A 26,466-nucleotide genomic window follows, 5' to 3' on the forward strand; every position below is an offset into this window, starting at 1 on the left:
AAGCTATGGTGCTGGCAGTGATAAAGTTGCATGAACCTTTATTCAGTTGCTGGATGATGGCAGTTGATTGTGCAATTTTTCCCACTCTGCTTCAGATAGCCCTTGATGGTTAATTTGTCCTAATTAAGCTGGATAAGTTCCAGTAATACTAATGCACAGCCTTGGGGCCCCTACATCCTGGATCTGCCAACCTGTGCGCAAGTCCTTTGGATTTGTGTAGATATGGACTAATGTAAGTAGGATCTCCTAATGGGAGGGAGAGGACAAACAAAATTTTACATACATATAGATTTGTTAGTAGTTAGATTTGGAGACCCAAGCTCGGTAACACTTCTGCATGTGTTTGATAACCAGCTTTCTTTTTAAAACAAAAACTGAGAGCAACTATTAGTTGAACAAGGAATTGTGGGATATTTTCCTCTGGTTAGCAATCCAAGTGGAAAATGTTGCTGCTAGTTATTATAAAATAAAACATGGACTGATGTTTTCACATACATTCACCATGAGAGAAATGTATACCTGCCAGAACTGATTTAGACCAGCTTGTTCTACGCAGATTGTCCTTGGTCAGATTGCTGTCTTGATTATTAAGCATCTTGGAACATTTTTCTACATTTAAGGTGCTATGTAAATGAAACTTGTTGCCATATTTTATCAATTTATTTGATTATTTTGTGAATGTAGATCCTGTATGTTCACTAATTTGAATACATGCTGCCAATGTAAGAGAAGTCAGTTGTGGAAAAATGTTTATTTGGGACGTATACTCCTGGTATTAACTGTCCTAATGTTAGCACTCAACTATGCGTCTCTTATCAAGAAATGTGTAGATAATTGTTAAGTCAAGGGATAAGGATGTCGTCTGTTGCTTCTAGTGTCCCTTTTTTTTAAAAAAAAGGTAGTGGTGTTGCAGAAGAGTTTGTGTTAACAAACTGACTTCCATTGTCCCCGTTAATGATGCCTGTTCTCCACTTTCTTTTAGTCACTGATGTGCTGAATCTAAAGACTGCAAGCCAGGAACAAGTAGATCATCTGAGACAGTTTGCAGGAATTCCAGAAGGCTCTATGGATGCAGTGAGCCTCAGTATCCTCTGCTTCCTTTATCTGTACAGTGCTATCTCCGCCAACTATGGGTATTGGATTTTTCTACCGCTTTAATTCACTGCAGCATGAAAGATACAATTCAACTGGGCGCCAGTTTTGATTATGGAAAGCAGCAGAATGGTGTCAATGTTTCAGCAGCTTAGGGTGTTTTTAGGTTGCAGTACAACTCAAATTGGCGATGTATGATAAATACATTTGTGCTGGTGGGGGGAATGGGGAAGAGCTTGGGTGGATATAATTGTAACCTAAAGATAAGAAAAATGTTGGATGAGAACATAGGTCAATATCATAGAGATAAAAATAATATAAGTACTCAGAACGGAAGAGATTATAGATGTAGCAATAAAATATCTTACAAAAACAAGCAGGAGTAATGATTAGTAATGGGGTAACCAAAACATGGGTTCAGAGATGGTGAGACTGACAGTTAAACATTACAGGCTGTAATAAGGCTGCAGCAGTTCAACGAGACAGCACACCGCCATCTTCTCAAGAGCTATTAGGGATGGGCAATAAATGCTGGCCTAGCCAACGATGCCCACATCCCATGAAAAAATATAAAAAAGACAGCAAGCTGTTCAACTTGGCAAGACTGCACGCCAAAACCAAATTGCACAGTCCTAGACTGTGAGTTGCTGTTTGATAACACCACACTGGCTTGCAGGTAGGTTCTCTGGGCCTGCAAGGAGTTTGGACCAACAATCAGGGTCAGGAAGAACAAAGTTATAAGCCAGTGCGTTGAGACTCTACCTTCCATCAATATTGACAAACTTGCTCTGGAGGTTGTCAACAGCTTCACATACTTTGGATCAACAATTACCAGCAACCTGTCCCTTGATGCCGAAATCAAGACCAGGATTGCCAAGGCCACAGCTGTCATGTCAAAGTTGAGAAGGCAAGTGTGGGCCAACAGCAAACTAACCAGAAGTATAAAGCTCCGTGTGTAATGGGCTTGTGTTCGCAGCACCCTCATTTACAGAAGCATGGGGTGGACACCTTATGCAAGCCAAGAAAAGTAGCCGAGTAGCTTCCACCTCTGCTGCCTGAGACAAATATTGGGGACCTCCTGACAGGAGAGTGCTGAACATGGAACTAAACCAGTGTGTTTGGATCCCCAGCATGTTTGCCCTCTTGAGTCAGTGGTGACTCCTTTGGCTGGGTCATGTGAGCCGAATAGATGACAGCTGCATCCCCAAAGGCATGCTCTATGGCGAGCTCACTATCGGCATGAGACCAATAGGTCACGCCTGCTATACAAGGAAACCTGTAATTGAGACCGCAAGTTCACCTTGATCGCAGTTTTTTGCCTAGAAAGCCCTTGCTGTTGACCGGAGTGCCTGAAGACAAGCAGTCAGGAAGAGTTTTGGAAAAAGCAGAGGACAAAAGAAACTACCCCGTGGCAGAAAAGAGAGACCGGCGGAAGGAAAAACATCAGACGACCTTGGGCCAACGCTGTTCCCCTGTGCCAGCTGTGGAAGGGAATGCCATTCACGAGTCAGCCTCTGCAGCTACAACAGATGATGTTCAATCCAGAAATCACATACACCCCAGGGCACAGTCCATCATCTCCTAAGACGGATGGATGCCTACTAATGCATTTAGAAAAATTAGGGAAGAAAGAACAGCTAGTGGGAAAGATGTGTTAATTGGAAACAACAAATGCAGTAGTAAGAAAGGACATAACGAACAGAAGGATAAAAACAGGACTGTAAAAGGAGGCATTAGGGTCATTTACAGTTGTTGCATGGAAAGAAATGAGAGAGTAGAGATCTGATGTTGAGAAAATATGCAACCTCGAAGATTCTAACCTATAGTAATGTGGCAGTAAAAACCCCTAAAATAATATTGTGCTGATTGTAGTGACTGTTGCTTTAAGGCCAGCTTTATGAGTAAGGGTCATGTGGTCAGAACAGCCAATCAACACCGAGTGTGGGGAAGCTTATAAGGGGTGGAGTTTTCCTAGTCTAGAGTGTGTATTGTAGCCTTGTTAGAGGTCTGTAGCTAATTTTGTAGCTCTGTAAATAAAGTTCAATTAAAGAAATAAAAACAAAAAAACTGCGGATGCTGGAAATCCAAAACAAAAACAGAATTACCTGGAAAAACTCAGCAGGTCTGGCAGCATCGGCGGAGAAGAAAAGAGTTGACGTTTCGAGTCCTCATGACCCTTCCTCTCGGTAGTACATCTTTACATTGTTCTTGTCTTTTTTATTCAATTGCAGGCAGATGCCAAGCATAGACATTCTGGTTTGGTCTGAACTTCCAATAGGAGCTGGTCTGGGATCCAGTGCTGCATATTGTGTGTGTCTGGCAGCAGCCCTTTTATCAGCCAGTGGGGCCATTACTTGTCCTGATCCACAGGAGAAAGACACCACCAGGCAAGCAAAGATACCTCTCAGGTTTTATAGCCTGTCCTGTGATAAGATTCCAATGATTAGGCTTGCAAATTTATCCAGTCAAAGGGGAAAAGAAGTCTGTAGGCCAGTGTGGATATTTTGATTCCAAACAGAAAACCTCTACTGGTGAATAAGTTGTTACATTGAAACATAGAAAGTAGGAGCAAGAGTAGTCTATTCAGCCCCTTGAGCCTGCTCTGCCATTCAATGTCATCATGGCTGATCCTCTATCCCAAAGGCATACTCCTGCTCAATCCCCATACCCCTTTATGCCTTTAGAATCTAGGGATCTATCTGTTTCCTCCTTAAATATATTTACTGACTTGCCCTCCATAGCCTTCTGTGGTACAGAATTCCACAGGTTCACCACACTCTGAATGAAGAAGTTTCTTCTCATCTCAGTCCTAAATGGCCTACCCCTTATCCTGAGACTGTGACCCATTGTTCCAGAACCCCCAGCCAGAGGAAACATCATCTCTGCATCCAGTTCTATTCAGCTCTGTCAGAATTTTATACCTTTCAATGAGATCCCCTCTCATTCTTCTAAACTCCAGTGAATACAGGCCTAGTCACTCCAATCTCTCCTCTTACGCCAGACTTGCCATCCCAGGAATCAGTCTGATGAACCTTCACTGCACTCCCTCTATGGTGAGTATATCCTTCCTTAGGTAAGGAGACCAAAACTGCACACACTATTCCAGGTGTGGTCTCACCAAGGCCCTGTACAGTTGCAGTAAGGCATCCTTGCTCCTGTACTCAAGTCGTCTCTCAATGAAGGCCAAAATACAAATTGCCTTCTTAGCTTTTTGCTGCACCCACATGCTTGTTTTCAGTGGTTGGTGTACAAGGACACCCAGATCCCTTTGTACATCAACACTTCCCAGCCTTTCACCATTTAAATAATACTCTGCCATTCTGTCTTTCCTATCGAATTGGATAACTTCACACTTATCCACGTTATGCTGCATCTGTATTTGTTCACTCATTCTGAATTGTTCACTTGTCTAAATCGTCTTGAAGCCTCTTAACATCATCCTCACCACTCACGTTCCCACCTGTTTCATGTCGTCATCAAAGTTAGAAATATTACATCATCCAAATCATTGACATATATTGTGAATAGTTGGGACCCAAGCACCGATCCCTACGGTACTCCACTAGTCACCACCTGCCACTCCGAAAAAGACCCATTTATTCCCATTCACTGTTTCCTGTCTGTTAACCAGCTCTCAATCCATGCCAATATATTACCCACAATCCCATGTGCTTTAATTTTACACACTAACCTCTTATGTGGGACTTCATCAAAAGCTTTCTGAAAATCCAAATGCAGCACATCCACAGGTTCTCCCTTATCTATTCTGCTAGTAATATCCTCAAAAACCTCCAGTAGGTTTGTCAAACATGATTTCCCTTTAAAAATCCATGTTGATTTTGTCTAAGCCTATTGCTATTTTCTAAGTGTCCTGTTATCACACCCTTTCTAATAGATTCTAGAATTTTCCCTACCAATAATATAATGCATACATTTGTTCCTTAAATATTAGCCATTGCCTTCTATCCATTGCCTTTGAATAAAGTTCCCCAATCTATCTTAGCCAATTCATGCCTCATACTTTTGTAGTTACCTTGTTTAGATTTAGGATCCTAGTTTTGGATCAGACTACTTCACTTTTCATCCTAATGAAGAATTATATCATGCCATAGTCACTGTTCCCTAAAGGACCCCACACAACAAGATTATTAATTAACTCCTCACTGCACAATACTAAATCTAGGATAGCCTGTTCCTTAGTTAGTTCCTTGATGTACTGGTCTAAAAAAAACAATTTTGTACACACTCCAGGAATTAATCCGCCACAGTATTATTGCTAATTTGGTTTGCCCAATCTATATGTAGATTAAAGTCACCCATGATTACTGGAGCACCCTTTCCTGTTTAATGTCATCCCCTACCTTATCACTACTGTTTAGAGACCTATAGACAACTCCCACTAGTGTTTTCTGCCTCTTGTTGCTTCTTAGTTCCACCCAGACTGATTCTACATCTAGATTTTCAGAGCCAATATCCTCTTCCACTGTTGCACTGATTTCATCCTTGACTAACAACGCCACCCTACCTCCTTTTCCTTTTTGTCTGTCCGTCCTAAATATCGAGCACCCTTGGATATTCAGTTCCCAGCCTTGCTCAGTCTGTAGCCTTTTCTCCGTAATCGCAATCATATCGTACCTGTTTACATCTATTTGCACTGTTAATTCATCTACCTTATTGCAAATGCTCCATGCATTCAGAAACAGTGCCTTTAGACTTGTTATTTTAATATTTTTACACACTTTTTTGGCCCTATTTTCTGCTAGCTCTTGTTTTCTCTGTCTTCCATTTTTGCTTTCTACTTTTCTGTCTTTCATTCCAATCTTTGTTTCCCTCTCTTCTGTCTTCCCACTCCAGTTCCCACCCCTCTGCCAATCTAGTTTAAATGCTCCCCCACAGCACTAGTGAATACCCCTGCGAGGATATTGGTCCTGGTCGGGCTGGGGTGCAACCCATCCAACTTGTACCTTCTTCCCTGGAATCAGTCCCAATGCCTCAGGAATATAAATCCTTCCCTCCTACATCAGCTGTCCAGGAGATCCTGCTTTTTAATTTATTTCCTAGCTCCCTATACTCTGCTATCAGGACCTCGTCCTTTTTACCTATGTTGGTACCGATATGGACCATGACTTCTGGCTGTTCACCATCCCCCTTCAGAATGCCCTGCAGCCTTTCAGTGACATCCTTGACCTTGGCACTGGGGAGACAACATACCATCCTGGTGTCATGCCTCATGTCTGCAGCCGCAGAAACGTTTATCTGTTCCCCTTACGATAGAATCCTCTATCACTGTTGCTCTCCTGCTCTTTTTTTTCTCCCCTGCAGCCCACCCCCTCCCGTGCAGCTGAGACACTTGTGGTACCATGGACTTGGCTCTTGCTGTATTCCCCTGAGAAACCATTTCCCCCAGCAGTATCCAAAATGGAAAATCTGCTGGAAAGGGAGATGGACCCAGGGGACACCTGCACTACCTGCCTAGTGCTTTTACTCGGTCTGGCGGTCCCCCATTCCCTTTCTGCCTGTGTGCACTCTTTACCTGCAGGTATTGAGTTGGATTATTATTGAGTATATTTACCTGGTGGCATTCTCTAATTCTCTACAGATAGTAAATTGTCTATAATATGTTAACCTGATTCTAGATATTAGAAATATCTAATGATTAGACTTTTAGTTATGACTGTTTTAATTCGATATTTTAGGTCAAACTGTCCACTGAATTTCACGTGCTTGGTGTCAGACAACAGATGCAGCTATCCAGATAATGGGTGCTTTTATTTTTTGCCACTGTTACAAAGATTTACTTAAAGCTGTAAAATAAAACAGTTCTGCTGAGGGTCAGCTGGCAAGGAGATCTTCGTTTTAAGTGGGACTGGATCCATGTTAGTCTGCATTTGTTCTTTTGTAAATCTACTCCATTTTGCTACCCTACATGGCGGTGCACCATGCCAATGTGAACAAGTAATCACTCAGCCTGTTGAGATATCTTGAAGCGTTACACTCAGCTTCCCCAGATTGTACAATGCCAATCCTGCTCCTCTCTCTCCTGTACATTGGCTGATCTTCAATGGCATACACCAGCTGCAAAAAGACATCTTATTTTGACATCACTGGCAGTTACCTACTAAATCTCTAGCCCTGCTGCATGACAAATATAAGCTAATTTTTAACTTGCCTGTGTTAATTTTTCACTTGTCGAAAGCTGTAACTTTCATGGAATCCTAGAATGGTTACAGCACATGAAGGCCTTTCAGCCCATGTCTGTGCTGGCAGAAAGCTTCATTCCTGACTGGGAATCGAACCTGGGCCACAGCAGTGAAATTGTGGAACCCTAACTGCTAGACCACCGGGGAATCTTTAATCAGAGAAAATTAATCTCCTTGGTATCAGATGTGCATTTCCCCCAATAAGAGGCTAGTTAGTAGAAAGGGTACAAATTGCAACAGATGGCAAAAGTTGAGATTCCAATAGTATTAAGAAAGCTTAGAATCTGATGAATTATGTTACAGATGCTGAACACAAGGGAGTAGAAATAAAGAAAATTTGCCGTTAAGCACAGTTCAATATAGCAATGCCCTGGTAGTGTTACATTAGATAGAAATTTTGTCCCTCTTGATGACCAGAGTTTCAATGATTTTATTTTCTGTCTTTACCCACAATCAGATGGAGTGATGATGAACTGGAACTGATTAACAAATGGGCCTTTCAAGGAGAGAAGCTAATCCATGGAAACCCATCTGGTGTGGATAATGCTGTGGGAACATGGGGTAACGTTTATTTATATTGAAATCAGAACATTTTACCAGTGGCTAGAAGTTACGACAGATATTTCACAAATGCTGTGGCAATTTGCCTTGTAAAATGCCATCAACAGCACCTGACAATATGAAGGATATGAATTCCACCATTCCAAATACCCGTGATTTAAATTTACACGGGTCCTGAAATATGTAGTCAGAAGCAGTGCAAAACCAGTGTTTTCATCTCCATTGGATCAGGCACCAGACAGCACTTTAAGGAAACTACATGGAGAGCAGCAGTACACAACCTCATATGCACTGTTCTTTTGTGCTTTTTCTTCCTGGCAATGTATCTAGTAAACTACTTTGAATCGGTATGAACATGCTCTTGTGTCCACATTATGTTGCACTCTTACCCAAGGAAGCACCACTGGGGCTTCATACCTTGGAGGAGATCCTTTTGCTGTACAAACATCTAACCTTTTTGTTCAGCAATCTCTATACTCCTGCCATGGAGACTTGAATTAATGATGAAACTGTTGGGGCAGCACTGTGTATCGAAATACAAGCATGCAGTGTGAGAAAATGTAGATCTAATTGTTTGGTTTGTCCAGTTCCAGCTGAGTTATGTTTTGCAAGAAGACATTGACGCTGCATTTGTATCTTCTTGTAGGGAGAAGGAATATTAGATGTCGCTAATGTCTGACCTAGTCAGCAACCAGAGAGGGCATTGGCCAGTTGGTGTAAAATGGCTGCCTGCCTCTTGAATTCATGCATCATGAATTCAGGACTTGATTAGGAGAAAATTTGAGGGTTCATAATCTTTCATTGAAGAGTAAATATGCTCTTTAATACAAACCTGTTATAATTAAAACAAATAATTCAAAACATAAAATACTGCAGATCTCTTCAGGGTGATTACTTTAAAGGAGTTGCTGATAATTCAATTCCTCCAAATCCACACCAACAACCACAAAGGTACAAAGATCCATTATCCTCCAATACTCTCGTAAATATTAATTCAAGTGTCTTTGTATATCTGTTATTTTACCTTGTGCACTGTCAGGCTCATCGATTGCTTCAATAAACTATCACTTCCCTCAGTGACTTGCCTCTGTAAAAAGAGTGCAGCTTTCAAATAGTATGAGTTATGTGTGAATCTTTTCCACGTATGCTTTGCCCAGTGTCTGCTAACACGACCTCAATCTATAATTCTGTAAGATTTGTTTTGATAGCTTCAATTCAATATGGAACTTATTACCACGTGGTGTAGTTGTGGAGAATACCATGGATACATTTAAGGATAAGCTGGATAAGTACATCAGAGAGAAAGGAAAGATATGCTGATAGTTGGATGAAGTCGTAGGGACTTGTATGGAGCATTAGATCATATGGACCTATTGGCCTGCTTCAGTGCTGTAAATTTTATATGTAATTTAATTATTTATATAACAAGGTGCATAACCATTTTCTGGAAGTTGCTAACAATGGGAAGAGTTAAAATGATTGGTTGTAACACCCTGATCTCTGACTTGGTCTCCTGTGGAATCCCATGGTGCTCTCATTGCAACTCGTGCCACCAGGTTGCATGCTCACAGCAGCAGTTTGGATTTCTCTCTTGTACATTGTATAATGATTTATTTGTAAATTTGAAGCTTAAGTCTTGCTAGCATTATCTAATGGGAGGGTGCAAAGAATAAATAAGAAACATGCTGAATAACTTTCTCATGCTATTTTCTCGACAGACTACAATGTGTCTGTACTCACCTGAAAATCAACATGGGGTAGGGGTGTGCTTTGAGGGCACGTGGGCAGGGCTTGGAAACCACGTGTGGCCTAGAGCTGCAGGTGGAACATCAATGCCTAACGTATCAAGGAGATCCACCAGTAGGTGTTGCCTGGTAATGACTGAGCCAAGGTCCCCAGCTGATATTGTTTTTCTTTTGTACCATTTGGTCACGAAGAGATAGCACGTCTCTATTGCCAACATGGGTGAAATTGGTTATTGAGTACAAACTGGGGATCAAACTTTGGACTTTCCTTATCTGCGTAGCTCAGCCATTTGCTGGATGAACTGGCTGATCAATTGAGACTACCTGTGGTGTAATGAAATCCCGTTGCAAGTAGACATATTTACGCCAGGGATGTGAGAAGCTCATAGAAGAATTCAAAATCTGTATGTTTTTCTTTATATGTCAGTCAAAAGTTTCCAATTTTAAATGATTTTTTTTCTGCTTTAGGAGGAATGTTGAGATACCACGCAGGTAAAATTGTCCCTTTGCCCAGGTACTTATTTTCACTCATTGACTGGCTCACTCTAGTAACATTAGAGCTGCTTTCTAAAATGTGGTAACAATTTTTAATAACCCTGTAGTGCTTTCAAGTATACCCTTGGAAAATTAACTATTCAATAATTAATATTATTGAATTCAAGTAATTAAATATTGACAAGCAATTAAATATTTTAATGTGATGAAGGCTGCTTATTTGCTAATTTATCAAACTTCCAATCCAATGATAAATATTTTTTCTTTTTATGAGAAATAAGGGACATTGAAACTGGAGACATTTTTAACATGAATTATTTTTGTCTGACGCTCCAATAATTTAATTTCATTTACTCTATATTCTATTAAAAAAAAGTCATAAGGTCATATCCTTTTACTTTGAAAAAAATTAAAACGCAACGTTCTGATTTGTATTTCTACTAAGCTTTCATATTTATGATCTTGTACGCTTGCCTTTCCCCCTCCCAACTTATCTCAAAATTGGGCTGTCTCTACACGGCATGCAGTCTTACAGCAATGAGTGTAGGCGACACACTCCCAAGGCTTGGTGTTTTTGAGCCAACCACGGGACATGAACAGGAGCTGGCCTAGAGTGACTATTTAAATTCACCCTCCAAGGTTGCAGCAGTAAAGATGTTTTCTAAAGTCCACGACAGAACACTTTTGAAATATCATGCAGCCAGTCCAAAGGTAGCAAACACCACTTTGCTATTTGTTGTATGGAAATGTTTGCTGAATGCCAGGTTAACTGTACTTAACAACAGTCACACTGTAAACAATCTGCTCCTGGTTATTGCTTGCCTGTTATGTGTTTAACCAAACAGCCAATGAGCCAGCCTACCCTATTTAAAAAGGTCAGCACCAGTGCTTTCTGTGCAAATAAAGTTCTGTTTCAAGCGTTGCGAACTATGTTACAATAGATGAAGATCTTTTTCTCCATCTTTCCTTTGGAATACAGAAAACACATTGGAGAGAGTGAGGAACAGGGTGAAAGGAAGCCGAATCCAAGTTGAGCTTGGCCCCTGCTTTGGGCATTGTTTTTTTAACCTAAAAAAATTGAATTGAACATGACTTTTAAATTAATTTTCAGTCCGTTTATTTATCCTCATTGCCCTGTGGCTGGTCTGACAGTATGTTCCTCCTGGAGGAAGAATGCTGGTTTATTCAGGGAAATGGGTATAGTGGCATAGAGATGTTTGCAGTCATTCTTAGTGTTTTATAATTGGTCCAGGATTGTAACTGTCATTAAGAGGTAATCTGTTTGCTAAATGCAGGTAGTATTACAATAGAAGGGTGGTTTTTGACTCTCTTGAATGGGGGAACCTCCTCCATATTGTGACAGACCCCTGTCCCAACTTACAAAAGTCTGTGATCCAAAGTATAACAACATCATTTCAGAAAACAATCTTCTAAATCAACAAATACAGCAAAATGCATTACCCGTACAGAAATATTGATACAGATGACCTTCATCTCCTCCTGCAGTCCTCTAGAAAATCCTCTGGGGTCCTTGGCTTGAAAAGCTTTACCAGAGAGTTTGATTAGTTTCAATTAATGAAAAATTAATCAGATAGTTATAGATGGAGATTCATTGGCATGTAGAAAGCACGGTAATTTTGTATTTAACTTTTTTTTAAAAAAAACCTAGTTTCCAGTGTTTCTGTTAAAAAGAATGCGGATTTTAAAAACTTTGCTGACAAGTTTTTTTTAAAAATTACTAATGTAAACATGCCAGAGTACCACGAGTTGATGTCATTATAAGCGAAAACAGTCTGTAGAGTTTCTAGTAAATAGCTCAGTAAATTTCGACTCAGAGTGGTACAGATGCAGCTCAATCTTTGAATGCTATTGGCTTCTTAAAGGGTGTATTGAGCAAAATGTTTCCTTTGTTAAGCAATGTAAAAAGGATAAGGTGAGTACAATAAGTGTAATGTATTCAAATATTTCAATTTGTTTACTAACTGTTTCACGCTATGTTTCAGTGTCCCCACCCTCCGGATACTTCTTACTAACACAAAGGTGTCAAGAAGCACAAAAGTGTTAGTAGCGGGAGTCAAGGATAAACTTAACAAGGTTAGTTTTTTTTTAAATTATCCCTGTCAGTGGAACTGAATTGTCTCTTGTGTTCAGATAGTGGAGCTTGAAGAATTTCTTTACTACTTTACTTATCTGGTACTATTATTCTCTTTCAATCTTGATGGTGCCCTTGGCATTTCATCTAGATTTCTGCTAGCCTGAGTGATAGAATTTTTGGCAGTCTCAACCCAATTCATATTGAGCATGGTTTCACAATACAAAATTGCCCCATACTTTTGCACCAGTAGGGACCAAGTTATTGGTTTCCCTCAGACAAGTCACAAAATGGCAGGTGTAAGAATTAGAAAAATGTCAAGAGTGCAGTGAAGGGTGTTCTTGAAGGTGAGGATGAAGCACGTTTTTGGTACAGAATAAGGGAACTTTACTCTGTGCTATACCTGATCTTTAGAATGCTTGATCCTAAACACCTAAGTGCTTAGAGTGGAATATGTTCTAATTTTTAGTTTCAAGTGGGATGTGGAAAGGCAAGCCAAGAGCATCACCAGGCATGCCTTTGAATGAGAAACCAACCTAGTGAAGCTAGCTGCATGTTAAATACCAGAAGCAGCCGGCTACACAGCTAAGTGGATCAGAGCTATGCTCTATCCTGACCACATCTGGTCAAGATTGGTGATAGACAATAAAGAAATGAACAGGAGGTAGAGGCATAATGAACATCCTCATCCTCAACTATGGCAGAGATCAGCTAGTGACTGTAGGGAAACCAGGCTGAAGTATTGACGAGCCCCTTCACTACCCTGACCGTCAACAATTCCATCGTTGAATCCTGCATAGTCAACACCCCGAAGGTAACCATTGTCCAGAAATTTAACTGGTCTGACTGTTGATTTCTGTTGGGTAAAGGTATTGAGGAGCATGGAACAAAGATAGGTTAATGAAGTAAGAGAATGAAACAGGATCTAACTGAATAGTGGATCAGGCTTGAGGTGAATGACTTATTCCTATATGAACAATGTGGAAACAACAGCAGGCACAGAGGCTGGATATTCCAATAAGGTGCTCACCTCACCCCTTAGAGCATCTCTGCTATCCACAAGGGTCAACTCAGTGCAGCTGCAACATCACTGGAAACTTGACACCATCCAAGACAAAGCAGTCTACTTGAGCAGCAACCACTACTGTCCAGCCTCTCCACCACCAGAGCACTGTGTCTACAATATGTATTTGTAGTTTCTGCAGGATGCACTGCAGAATGTTACCAAACTTAATTCAATAGCAACTCCCTGCCCCATGACCTCTATCACCTAAAAGGACAAGAGCAACAAGATCCTGGGAATGCCATCATCTCCAAATTCCCCTCCAAATTGCAGACCATCCCAATTTGATCATGTCACTTTTCTTTCATGGTGGCTGGGTCAAGGTCCTGGAATTCCCTAATGAGCACCAATGTGGAAGCACCCATTGCTGCATAAGGTCAAGATAAAGAGCTACCACCTTGTCATAGCAACAAGGGAGGGACAATCATTGGTGGTAAACAAAACTGGAGCACATAGGATTGAGGGTAATATACTGGCATGGATTGAGAATTGGTTAATGGAAAACAAAGAGTAGGAATAAATGGATCATCCTCAGGCTGGCAGGCTGTGACTACTGAGTACCACAAGGATCAGTGCTTGGGCCCCAGCAGATTCACAATCTATATCAATGATTTGGATGTGGGGACCAAATGTAATATTTCCAAGTTCGCAGATGACACAAAACTAGGTGGGAATGTGAGTTGTGAGGAAGATGCAAAGAGGCTTCAGGGGGACTTAGACAGGCTGAGTGAATGGGCAAGAACATGGCAGATGAATATAATGTGGAAAAATGTGAAATTATCCACTTTGGTCGGAAAAGCAGAAGTGCAGAATATTTATTAAACGGTGAAAGATTGGGAAGTGTTGATGTCCAAAGGGACTTAGGTGCCCTTGTTCATAAGTCACTGAAAGCTAACGTGCAGGTGCAGCAAACAATTAAGAATGCAAATGGTATGTTGGTCTTTATTACAAGAGGATTTGGGTACCAGAGTAAAGAAGTCTTGCTACAATTGTACACAGCCTTGGCGAGACAGCACATGGATATTGTGTATAGTTTTGATCTCCTTACCTAAGGAAGGATATACTTGCTATAAAGGGTGTGCAACAAAGATTCACCAGACAGATTCCTGGGTTGATGAATTGTAATATGAGGAGAGATTGAGGCCTGTATTCTCTGGAGTTTATAAGAATGAGAAGTGACCTCATTGAAACATAGAAAATTATTATAGGACTCGATGGGTTAGATTCAGGAAGGATGTTTCCCCTGGCTAGGGCTGGGTCTAGAACCAAAGGTCACAGTCTCAGAATAAGGGGCAGGCCATTTAAGACTGAGATGAGAAGGAATCTTATCACTGGCGGTGGTGAATCTTTGGAATTCCCTACCCCAGAGGGTTGTGGAGGGTCAATCATTGAGTATATTCAAGACTGAGATCGATAGATTTTGAAGATATCAAAGGATATGGGGATAGTGCAGAAAAATTGAGGAGATGATCAGCCATAATCTAGTTGAAAGGCAGAGCAGGCTTGAAGGGCTGAATGGCCTACTCTTATTTCCTACGTTCATATGTTCCTATGTAATTTGCTTCTCCAGGGTCTGCAGTTCAAGAACAGATTTTTAAGAACATTAACATACCTCACCTTGATGAGCACAAAATATGTTTTTGAAGTAGGAAAATATTTGGTGACTGTCCCAAAGAGAAAATTTACCTTGTGTATTGAAAATTCATGGGCGACCTGTGGTGTACTTGCCTGTTCTTCCAGCCACCTGTCATATTTGAATGAAGGAGAATTGTGAATAAAATGAATTAATTTTCTTTTCCTCCTTTAGCTGCCAAGCATAATACAACCTGTCTTGGATTCAATTGATGCTATTTCATGTGAGTGTGAGCGTGTTCTGACTGCAGCAGCATCTGGCAGTGCTGTAGATGAACACTACACGATGCTGGAGGTAAAATTTACACAGTTCCCGTTACAGTTCACTGCATTTGTGCAGAGTCTGGTCAAATTATAATTTAAACAATGCAGTTGATGACTCTTGGACTATATTGGAAGAAACACCATATGTTGTGTGTTTGATAACTTGCATCTGCTTGAGTCAAAATGATCACTAAACAGTGTTGGGGTACCTTTGAGCTTTGAAACTGTACTTTATGACAATATCTCAGCCATTTGCTGAGCATGATTATCTCTAAGCTGTACTCTAGAACTGTGAGGGTGAGAACTGAGAGAACAACACTGTGATGAAGAAAGTGGATTTGTGTAATGAATGCCAATGGCTCAGAACTCCTGGACATAATGTTACTGGAGTGGATTATATGAAAAGTATTAAGAAAGATAGTGAATGTTCTTTCATTTATAGCAAAGAGTTTGTATATCAATAGCTACAAATTGAATAAGTTAGGAACATAAAGGAGAAAAGTAAGCCAAGACTCCTTAATGCAATAAGGGTTATAGCATAAGTTATCAAGGATGCACAAAATTTGCTTTAAGAAACAATTGAATGTATATCTGCAGGGGAAAATGAAATGCAAAGCAAACAGGAGAGGTGAAATTGAGAACTGATGGGGGGCATGGTTGTTAAGTCCAGATGCCTCTTCCTAATGACTAATTTTGTTTCTTGCTCTGCCTCTTCTGAAGGCATTGGCATTTACTGACACACAAGTCCAAAAGATCAAAGGTTTCTAGTTACCTGATCAAGTCAACATTTTTCACATGAACCTAGGCTGTCACTCAGCTACATCACCCAGGTTTCAGCTGATCTTGTCCTCATTCAACTTTAGTGTGTACTACTGGATAGTAATAAGAGCAAGCATCCTGGATGACTTCAATCACTTCCCAGAGCAAGGAATACTAAAGTCATTTGTGGCACCTTTGATGCTACCAACAACTGAGACCAGCTAATTCAGCGCAGAGCCAAAAGTGAACTTGCAGTTGCATACCTATGTGGCTGAGCAGCATATTGCCTTTACCACTTGAATCATTAGCAGAGCTCATTGTTGTGCAATTTAGGATTAGAAGAAACATCAAGCTACCTATTCAGTGGTGATTTTCTTGTCTTACCAATCTTATTTTCTTTGTTGATTTCAGGAACTTATTGACATCAACCAGCATCACCTTAATGTCATTGGAGTGGGTCATTCATCACTGGACAGGTTGTGTCAAGTAACCGCAACATATGGTCTGCACAGCAAGCTGACTGGAGCAGGAGGTGGCGGGTGTGGCTTAACACTGCTTAGACCAGGTATAATGAGCGCTTGTTTTGTTAGGTAATCTTTAACGATTTAATTTTTTGCAATTCCAGTAGGAATTGTTTATACTAGTAAATTAATCACAGGTTAGAAGTGTTGTTACAAAGTAAGTGAAAAAGCTTCATCTTAAGCTTACTAAAGGGACAAAAATACACAGGCTGTGTGTGAATAGGATCATTTCTATTTGATTGATCTCTTTTGAACCCTGGTGATTGAACTGTGGCTCTTTTGGCCCATCACCTAGCTTTCTTGACAATTAGTTAGGTTGCAGTGTGTTTTCATGCTTTGTTAGAGTTCGTATCTATAAAATAAAAGAGTGTTACCACTCGGCCATGATGAACACTATGCTGTAAGGACTCCCTCCAGAAATAGCCTGGTATTGGATTAGATACTTGACATTTCACAGAATAATTCTGTAATTAATGCTTCAGCATGTAGCCTTATACAGCTACAAACTGTCTATGTTGGCTGGCAGTCCCAATCACTGGGAGGTTCTTCCTAACTGCAAATATTTATATGCTTTGGATATGGATTGTCTAATTAGAGATTGATGTCTTTAATGATTTTTAAAATTGCAGAGTATAACCCATTCAGCAGTAATGAATTTATCCAGCTCATTGACATGTCCCCATGTGCTTTCTGTAGTAAATTATATTTGGAGTTATGTATCTGGCCAGGTGATAACCAGGAATGAGAAGATACCATTGCATTAGGGGTGAGGCACCATAATTTTATTTCTGTGGTCAAAATCAATTGCCTGGAAACTGTTTTTTCATCTGAGGATGTATATGCAGTATCAGAAGTTGGCCACCAGATGTCACTTTAATACATTTAATTGCAAGACTGGCCTGAATGGTGATCACTCAGTCAATTTGGCACAAATGTACCTGCTGCTGGGTAAGCTGGCTTTATTTTGTTATGGAGCAGACTGCAGCAGTCCCACTGCTGTTAGTGCTTCCCTATGTTCTTTTGCATAAGTGAAAGACCCATTAAAAATAGAGCAGTTTCCACAGGGAAGAGGAAAGCTTAATTACCATCAATTGAGATAATCACAAACCCAAGAAGATTCAGCTCCCTATTTAGTTCTCTCACTTTCAGGCTTAGTGACTCCTCTCAAAGATATTATCCTGACATTACATCAGCATCTATTATGCTTTAAATAATTTCTACCTGTAAGTGTTTGAGAAATCCATACAATCTGTTAACCGAACTCTGCAATCACAAAAATACAGCAAATTTTCTCAGGATATTTTTGAAGTGAAGGCGAGATAATCATTCTTTTGGGTTTAGCCAATATCTATTGACATGATGTTCTCACAACCTCGGTATTAAATTTATACCTGCATTATTCACTCCTTATGGAGAATGTTGATTCACTATTCTTGTTGCAATTTCTCCTACTGTATAAGAAGCATAGTGACATAAGAAATAAGAACAGGAGTAGACCATTCGGTGCTTCGAGCCTGCTCCACCATTCAAAAAGGTCATGGCTTATCTTGTGTTTCGATTTCCACGTTCCCATCTACTCCTGATAACCTTTGATTCCTTTGCCTAACAAGAATCTATCTACCTCTGCCTTAAAAATATTCAATGACCCTGCCTCCACCGCCTTCTGAGGCAGAATTCCAGCGCCGCACAACCCTCTGAAAAAATTTCTCCTCGTCTCCTCATCATCATATAAAAGGGCAACCCCTAATTTTAAAACAGTGCCCCCTAATTCTGGACTCACCCAGAAGAGGAAACATCCTTTCGATGTCCACCTTGTCAAGGCTGTTCAGGATCTTATACTACAATCGAATCACCCCTCACTCTTCTAAACTCCAGTGGAAACAAGCCCAGTCTGTCCAACCTTTCCTCAAAAGACAACCCACTTATTCTAGGTATCAATCTAGTAAACCTCCTCTGAACCGCCTCCAATGCATTTACATCCTTCCTTAAATAAGGAGACCAAAACTGCACACAATATTCGAGGTGCGGTCTCACCAATGCCCTGTATAACTGAAGCATAACACCCTTACTTTTATGTTCAATCCCTCTCATAATAAAGGATAACATTAGCCTTCTTACCTTGCTTTTTTTTGTGCTTTTACACATTTACATAATCACTGTCCCTATAGTCACTTTAGCCAAGAATTCTCCATTGCTGCTGCTGCTTGAGTATGGGATGATTAATTGAACCCTCTTGCCAGTGCATGAGTGCATCTCATTTAGCCTCAGTTGAGTTTGGATATACACACAGAATTCTGTAGCTTCGTAGACTGCAGTTTGTCATTTCCATTTTGGCTGCAAACAGCGATCCAAGAGCAAATTGAGTTAGTTTTCCAAAGTGAAAGTGTGGTTTTTAAGTTTCTGCTCAAATTCATTTATACATTGCCTAATGCAAATGTTTCCATGAACTAGCATGGCCAGGCAGTGGTTTAGAAAGTTTTTGTTTGCAAAAATGTCTTGCTATATTTTAAGAACGATAGCTTATTGTCATTTTATTAATGTATCTGAAAATGGGTTTATCGTAAACAGGAAATGTTAATGAATGTGAATGATTGGATTTTATAGAACTGGAAATTGCTTTGAAACTAGTAAATTGTTCTGAATAGCTTTTACTGGTGAGCAGTAGTCAATTTTAATAAGTGAAATATTTTTAAAGGTGCCTCTTAGTAGGGCTGGGTCTTGTTTTTTTTTACAAATAAAGCTTAGTTTTAAGAGGCTCCGTGAAGGCCCACGAACAGGAGCAATTAACAGAATCAGCATGGTGAGTAATTTGATTCGTGGGATAACGAGTTTTGAGAGTGGGACTGGCTTCCAACACAATATTTTTTTAAACTAACGCAAATGATCACAGAAACTCAAAGTTACACTAGGTGTAACTTGTACTTGAAATTCCTTATCTTTTGCACTGGTTTGGCCATTTTAGGCAAATTGCACTGAAAAATCAGCACAACTGAACACTTCCACCTCAATGTGTTTTAGTTTACACAGGTACATACAGCTTTTTTTTTAACCACCCCACCGTACTCCAACTCCATATACTGTTGCGTGGTGTGTAATTGGTTTATCGATAAGGTAGCTGAAAGCTTCCTTCATGAATCACGTTATAAGATGTACTTTGTTCTATTGTGGTACCATTTCAGTTTGGCCTGTTCTGTTAATTTTGCATTTTAGATACAAGTCCTTCTGTGGTGGAAGCGTCTAAACGGGCTTTAAAAGACGTTGGGTACGATTGCTGGGAAACAGTTATTGGTGGATCAGGTGTGTCCCTGCATTCACCATCCTCCTTGCACAAAGACATATTTCAGCTTTTATGTGATGTGAAGAATTGCCAGTGAAGAGTTTTAGGAACTTATTTATTGTAACGCTAATCGCCTGTGTACTTGATAGGCTGTGTCAGTGTTCCTGGGATTTGATCACTCATTCTACATCTCTTCATCTCCTCACCCCCCTTTACCCAAGGAGAATTCAGCCCCATAGAAACTTTTGCCATTTACCTCTGTACATGTAACATTGTAAAATCTTTTTCATTGCAAAGAACTGCTTATTTCCAGCACAGCGCCTGATTAAACCGTGGCACTGATTAATAAATGCCTCAAGAGAAAGCATTCATCAATCCAGATGGGGAGACTATTCAAAGTGTTATACTTGGCTGGAAAATGCTGCAGTGGAAGGGGATGGCACACCAGATGCACTGTGTAATGGCTGCTTTCTTGACTTGAACAATAAATTGGTTTTTAAAGTGTTTATGTGACCTTTCTTATAAACAATGCATATTATGTTGAAGATGTTTATATTCTGGAGTGTTGTAGTGAGAGTTTACTGGAAAAAGACGACTAAATGTGTGTGGGTCAGATGTGGTCCTTTACTGTTTGATACATTGCTTCTTCATTTTATTCATCACTTTTTCTGTTACAAAGACGAGAGTGTAACAGGTTTATTGTAACCTCTTTGTGCCCCATCACATCTTGCATACTTCTGGAATAAACACATCTCTCCAGGGTAACTTTCTCACAATTTCATTGGGTTTGGGAGAAGCATATTGGTGAGAATTTTAGAGTAGGCGACATTCTGAAAGATTCGGAAAGACCTTCCTTTTGATCTTGCAGTCCACTTCCCTCTGTCAAGGATCTTGGTTGTTTATTTTCTGGGGGAGGAAGGGACTTTGAATAAGAGACCGTGATAGTCTGGGGGAGTATGTTTTCTGATGATATCAAACCAAAGAAGCCTCTCTCCCTCTTTCACCCCAACCCTACTTTTGTTTCCTTCCTTTTCTTTTGATGGGGCTGCTTCATGCTATTGTTGCACTGTCACTGCCCATCTTTCCATTCATACATGAACTTTGACAGGGAGTGTTAATAGGTAGTTTAGCCATCAGAAGAGAGAAATTGGAGCCAAGCTTGAAACTATTTCCTTCCCCTTGCACCCTAAAAGTACCGTGCAATGGCTTTCAAATTGGGTTTCTAACATTAATTAAGTCACGATATTAAATCTAGATATCTAACTGTGCCTTTATAATTTTGGCTGATCAAAATCCCAAGTGCAGTATTCCTTATATCCCTTCTATTAAAAAGTAATTTCTGCAGTGTGTGCTGTCTCTATCTCCTAGGTTTGCTAACCATTTCTTGAAGAAACTTTAAAGCAGTGACTCTGTTATCAGGAGTGGTATCAGTAATTGCAGGGGATTTTGGAAACTACTGCCGCCCAAAGTGAGATTAGCTGGCTCAGTGTAAATCGGGAATTAAAACTGGAAGCTTAGTTACATGCATTTATCAAGTGACAGCCTCCTCTCTTTAACCTTGAAGTTAGTGACGTGACACAAAATCCTTACCATAATTGGCTGACTAAACATTTCCAACTGAGACTGTTAGAAACATTGCCCCATTTGAGTAATGAAAGAGTTTTGATGATGTATCCTTGTTTTTTTAAGGATCATTTTTATTGCAATCACACTTGGACATATCCCACGTGGCCAGATAAGGTTTGGACTTTTCATAGTTTCACCATCAGTATTACTTGTAAAAGCCTTGCACCTAACAATCTTAAAACAAGGCCGTGACAATTAATCATTTAATAGATCCTTCCGGAGCCAGAAATTTGCAAGCAGTTACAATCGACCTCCAAGATTCATAGGCAGCTGCACTTACATGGATTTGTCTATTTGAGTTCTTCTCTACAAGCAGCACTTGAGCAGAGGTGTTAAAGATATAGGCTAGCAGTTTGAACATGACAACCATGAATAGTGCCATAAGAGATTCATGTCAAGCAAACTTCCTTTCCATTTATCTCGTAATAGTTCTTCATGCGGGGTAAAGGATGCATTATTATTGTTAAGGACATTAAGTCTCTAATGGTCCTAAAGCAAGGTCTTTTTTTTTGACAGGACTGACCTTGTGCAGTGCTCTATTTAAAATAATTAAAACCAGATGTAACAGTTCCTGGATTGTGTGAAAGGGAGATGGGATTAGAGTACATGGTTAAAATGTTTGAATAGGGACAGCATCCTTTCTCTGAAGCAATTTTCTCTAAAGAAGGTTTTAATAATTTTCAGTTTTCTAAGCATGTATCCCAGAAAAGTATTGGGATGACTTGGGAACAATCTGAGCATTTGCCAAACCATGTGCAACTGTTTAATTCAGATGATGCACTTGTACCAAATTTACTTGAGGCTTGCAACTTGAACTGAACTGTTTTAATATGAATTACTGTTAACCCATTTAATCTTCTGAGGAATGTTTCTGGAACCCTTCTCTCTGTTCCTCCACAAACATTCATCAAGCAAAATATTGATTTCCCCCTACCTGTGAGATCACCATGTTCTACATAACGTTTAATCATCCCTGTCCGTATTAACCCGATAATCCTCAATTTTCTTCCTTGCAAGATATTTAACCAACTTATTTAAAGATATAACTGAGTATATATTCCATATATCCAGTACTAATTTGGTATTTCTGAAAATGACACTTTTTTGGAATTAAACAATATATTACCTTTTCTTGGCTTAACACAATTTTCTTAGCTTCTTTACTGTTCTGTGATTGTGCATGTTGAGTGCCACCCAACACATTACAATCATTTGTATTTTATGGAATGCAGAAGCCTGCTATTAACACACATCCCTAAAGAGTAGAGTCATTATGTTGTCTCAATCATGGTGTCTTTAGAAAGACTTAACTTCAGACATGTCAAAGTGTTTTTCGCTTGCCTCTTTTCTCCCCTCTTGAAAGCTTTGACTTCTTGCTGGGGCAGAGTTCCCTTGAATGTTGGTTACCTGGGCTGAGAGAAATGAGCATGGAGAACATCCCAGCCAAGCTGGATCCCTTCTCAATCACTATCCATAAGCATGCACTTTCTAGTATGGAGTCATTGGATAGTGATCAGGAGCAGGAATCCTAAGTGCTATTTTAATTTTTTTCTCTCTAGACCAGAGACACTGAAGCCATTAAAACACTACCATAACTAATATCAACAGATGTTGTAAAGATCAGCAATTGAAGGTGGGATCTTTACAGTCTGAATGTTTTTCTTTAAACTCCGCGATTAGATTAAAAATGTGGATGAGTGAAAATGATTAAGTGAAAAAAAATTATGGTGGCCACCAGAGGGCAGTAAAATCTTCCTTTTCTGCAGAATGCTTGTCTTATAAAGCAAATATGGAACATTCCCTGGAATACAATTGAAGTTTGCAGGATGGGGAGGGGTGGGGGTGGTAACAGATTCACTTCAGAGGACTTAATGCAGCATTATATATATGCGTAATATAATACTATTATTTTCATGAGGATTTTAATTTCACTGATTTCATGGTTTACAAACTCATGAAAATTACAGTGCAATGAAAATGAATGCAGATCATTAATAATGTACTTTATAACATTCAAGGAAATTAAAAAAGAATCAATGGGTCAGGATTCTTCAAATGTAAGGAACCTCAAGGGTTTTACAGTGTACCGAATATCTGATGGGAAATGGGAGTGGATGTTGTTGCATCTGACTGTTTCCTTAAATGTGTATATAACTACAGTCCAGTTTATAATCTACCTCCCTAATGCTTTAAATTTGCAGTAGAGCATTCACTAATTATTTCCATTAAGGGCTATCTGATCCAAGCCTGCTTCTCTCTGATGGATTCTCAAACCCACTTATTGGCTGTCTTACCATATGTCTGTCCTTTCTTACCCTGGCCTTAATTTTGAATAAAGTTCCTTTTAAGAAAGGAAATCAAGTGGAAAGTTTGTTTTTAAAAATGAAACAAGGAAGGCAGTTAAAACGGACAAAATTATAGAATCATATAAACTTTACGGTGCTGAAAGTGGCCACTTGGCCTATCATGTCTACGCCAGCAAGTACTTGAGTTGGAACCAAAGAGTCATGTTGGACTTGAAGTGTTAACACTCCTTCTTGCTGCACAGATGCTGTCAGACCTGCTGAGTTTTTCCAGGACTTTTTGTTTTTATTACGACTTTGGAACAATTGATCTGTGTCTGGAAAACCATATAATTGAGGGATATGGTGAAAAGGGATTTGTATGGAGGAAAGTTACAGTTATCGACAAGGCACAAGGTTGTCAACTTAATGATGTCGGGAAACACTTCTTAACGCACAGGATAGTGGAAATCTGGAACACTTCCCCCAAAAAAGCTACTGATGCTCGATCGTTTGAAAATTTCAAAGCAAAGATTGACAGATTTTTATGAGGCAATGGTATTAAGGGGTGTGGAAGCAAAGTAAATAGATGAGTTAAAATTCAAATCAGCTATGATCTAGGTGACCAGCAAAACAGGGTCGATGGCCTGAATAGTTCACTCTGGTCCCTATGTACCTATAATGTGTTTCTTAATTCTGAATCTGTATAAGCTAGGGAGAATTATGGATAGAGAAAGAAAAAGGGGTTGATAAGGTGTAAAAGAGAATGTGAGAGACAGACAAGGAGAAAAAGTATAAGGGCAGCGAAAGAGAGACAGATTGAAAATCTGGCTCCTGTCCAGTTTATTCAACTGTGCTCCATTTCCTGACATTTTATTATACATGAAGAAGCAGCTTTACATTGATTAGACTTTGTGATACCAAGGCTCTCATCAAAATAAAATACCATCCCTCATCAAATATTTTTTGATGTCAGAAAATTATCAGAAAGTAATGATTTTCTACTGGCCTCAATTTGACCTTTTACAGCAAATCTTTCAATTTATTGTGGTAAAAGAAATAATTATTAGATACTACAGCATACGTGACAACATGTAATTAAATCCAATCAAATGCACTTTTTGCATCATTACACAGCTGGGTGCATATAATGTAGCTCAGTCTGCTTGTTACTTTGACATTTATTGGAGTCAATTACAGGAGTGCTATATCTGCTGCAAATGCAGTACATGGCAGTTGACTTTTCTGCATTTTGAATTTACTTTGGAACTTAAATGAGAGAAAATATGTTTTTCCCCTTCTAATCTTCTCTCCTCTGAAGGCATCTGTGGTCACTTCTTAACAAGATGGGTTCAAATTCAGCCCATTTGATCTTATTCCCCTGGAATACTAGCCCTGTTGTACTTCCACGTAGTTGTTTCTTAACTGATCCACCTGCTCTTTAGTTACTTGTCCACTCTACAAGTGAGCCTCAATAGGTGCTGAAAGATGATTCAATGATTTGAGGACAAAGATGGAACATCACAGCCCAGTTCAATTGTGTCCTCGTCTGACAGCTATACAAGTTCACTTCCACTGGGTGCCACAGTATAGTGATCACAAACAATAATCAAGGCTGATTTCTTTCTTACCTCGCTCGTTTAAGGGCTTTAAAGCCAACTGTCATACTCTTGCTGCTATAAAAGGTGGAACCTGGGATCTTCCAACTCTTGGAGCAAAAGGAAGCTTCCACCCACCCTACTGAAAATAACAGAAGATGACGTGTGTTACATTTTGAATAAAACATGCACAAGTCATTACTACTACAATGATTTTACAAGAAGACATCCAGGGTTAGCACTGGTAGTTCTACTGGTACAGAGACCCACCTCAGATGTGTTTCTTCCTGAGCCTCGCAGCCAGCGTAAATGTTTGACTGCACTGAGATGTGTATGGATGTGGGCATTCAGTAAAGGCAGGATTCAGCTTGGATGCATTTTTCCTTATTCTCCCTCCCAAAATTGAAAAGCCTGCCAGTACTTACTGTTCAATCTCATAGCAGAAGATTGAATACTCAGGTGAGATACTAGAGGAATAGAGGGTGGCTGTTGCCTGTGGAACTGTACCAGTGCGATTGCAGGAGGGAGAATGAGGGATAACCTCTTGTGAGAGGAAAGTTGAGTAGTAATGACCCCAATAATGTTTATGACAGAAGAAAGGTTGTGATGAGATGGAAGGAAGATTATGTTGACTATTTAGGCAGGTCAGAGGCTGGGAATTCTGCAGCGGGTAATTTACCTGAATCCCCAATGTCTGTCCACCATCTACAAGGCACAAGTCAGGAATGTCATGAAAAACTTTCCCCTTCCCTGGATGAGTGCGGCTTCAAGAACATTCGAGGAGCTGGACATTATCCAGAACAAAGCAAACTGTTTGATCAGCACCCCATACACCACTTTAAACATTCACTCCCTCCACCACCGGCGCACAGTGGCATCAGTGTGTACCATCCACAAGATGCACTGCAGCAATTCACCAACGCTCCTTTGATAGTACCTTCCAAACCCACAACCTTCACCACCTAGAAGGACAAGGGCATCAAATGCATGGGAACACCACCAACTGCAAGTTCCCCTTCACATACAATCCTCATTTGGAACTATATCAGCGTTCCTTCACTGTCATTGGATCAAAATCCTGGAATCCCCTTCCTAACAGCACTCTGGGTGTACCTACACCACATGGACTGCAGTGGCTCAAGAAAATGGCTCACCACCAAATTCTCAAGGGCAATTAGGGATGAGCAATAAATGCTGGCCTAGCCAGCAATGCCCACATCCTGTGAAAGAACGAAAAGAAGGCTTCCTGTTCACAAAAG

General features: G+C 40.0%; 1 protein-coding gene across 4 annotated transcripts in view; it reads left to right on the forward strand.

The window, feature by feature from the left end:
- mvk (mevalonate kinase) overlaps positions 1–20,205 on the forward strand; it is a 32,373-nt gene extending 12,168 nt beyond the window's left edge. For 3 of the 4 annotated variants that reach the window (XM_041201876.1, XM_041201877.1, XM_041201874.1), the window contains exons 4-11: positions 983–1,133; positions 3,324–3,479; positions 7,750–7,853; positions 10,067–10,112; positions 12,097–12,187; positions 15,056–15,175; positions 16,315–16,468; positions 19,635–20,205. In XM_041201876.1, coding sequence (XP_041057810.1) covers positions 983–1,133; positions 3,324–3,479; positions 7,750–7,853; positions 10,067–10,112; positions 12,097–12,187; positions 15,056–15,175; positions 16,315–16,468; positions 19,635–19,798 — 986 coding nt within the window. In that variant the 3' untranslated portion in view covers positions 19,799–20,205. Of the gene's footprint in view, positions 1–982; positions 1,134–3,323; positions 3,480–7,749; positions 7,854–10,066; positions 10,113–12,096; positions 12,188–15,055; positions 15,176–16,314; positions 16,469–19,164; positions 19,225–19,634 lie in introns of all 4 variants that reach the window. The other variant, XR_005944686.1, reaches the window with a different exon arrangement.
- Positions 20,206–26,466: the final 6,261 nt, after the last annotated feature.

Source organism: Carcharodon carcharias, chromosome 13 (genome assembly GCF_017639515.1).
Source record: "Carcharodon carcharias isolate sCarCar2 chromosome 13, sCarCar2.pri, whole genome shotgun sequence".
In the NCBI taxonomy this organism is placed as follows: domain Eukaryota; kingdom Metazoa; phylum Chordata; class Chondrichthyes; order Lamniformes; family Lamnidae; genus Carcharodon; species Carcharodon carcharias.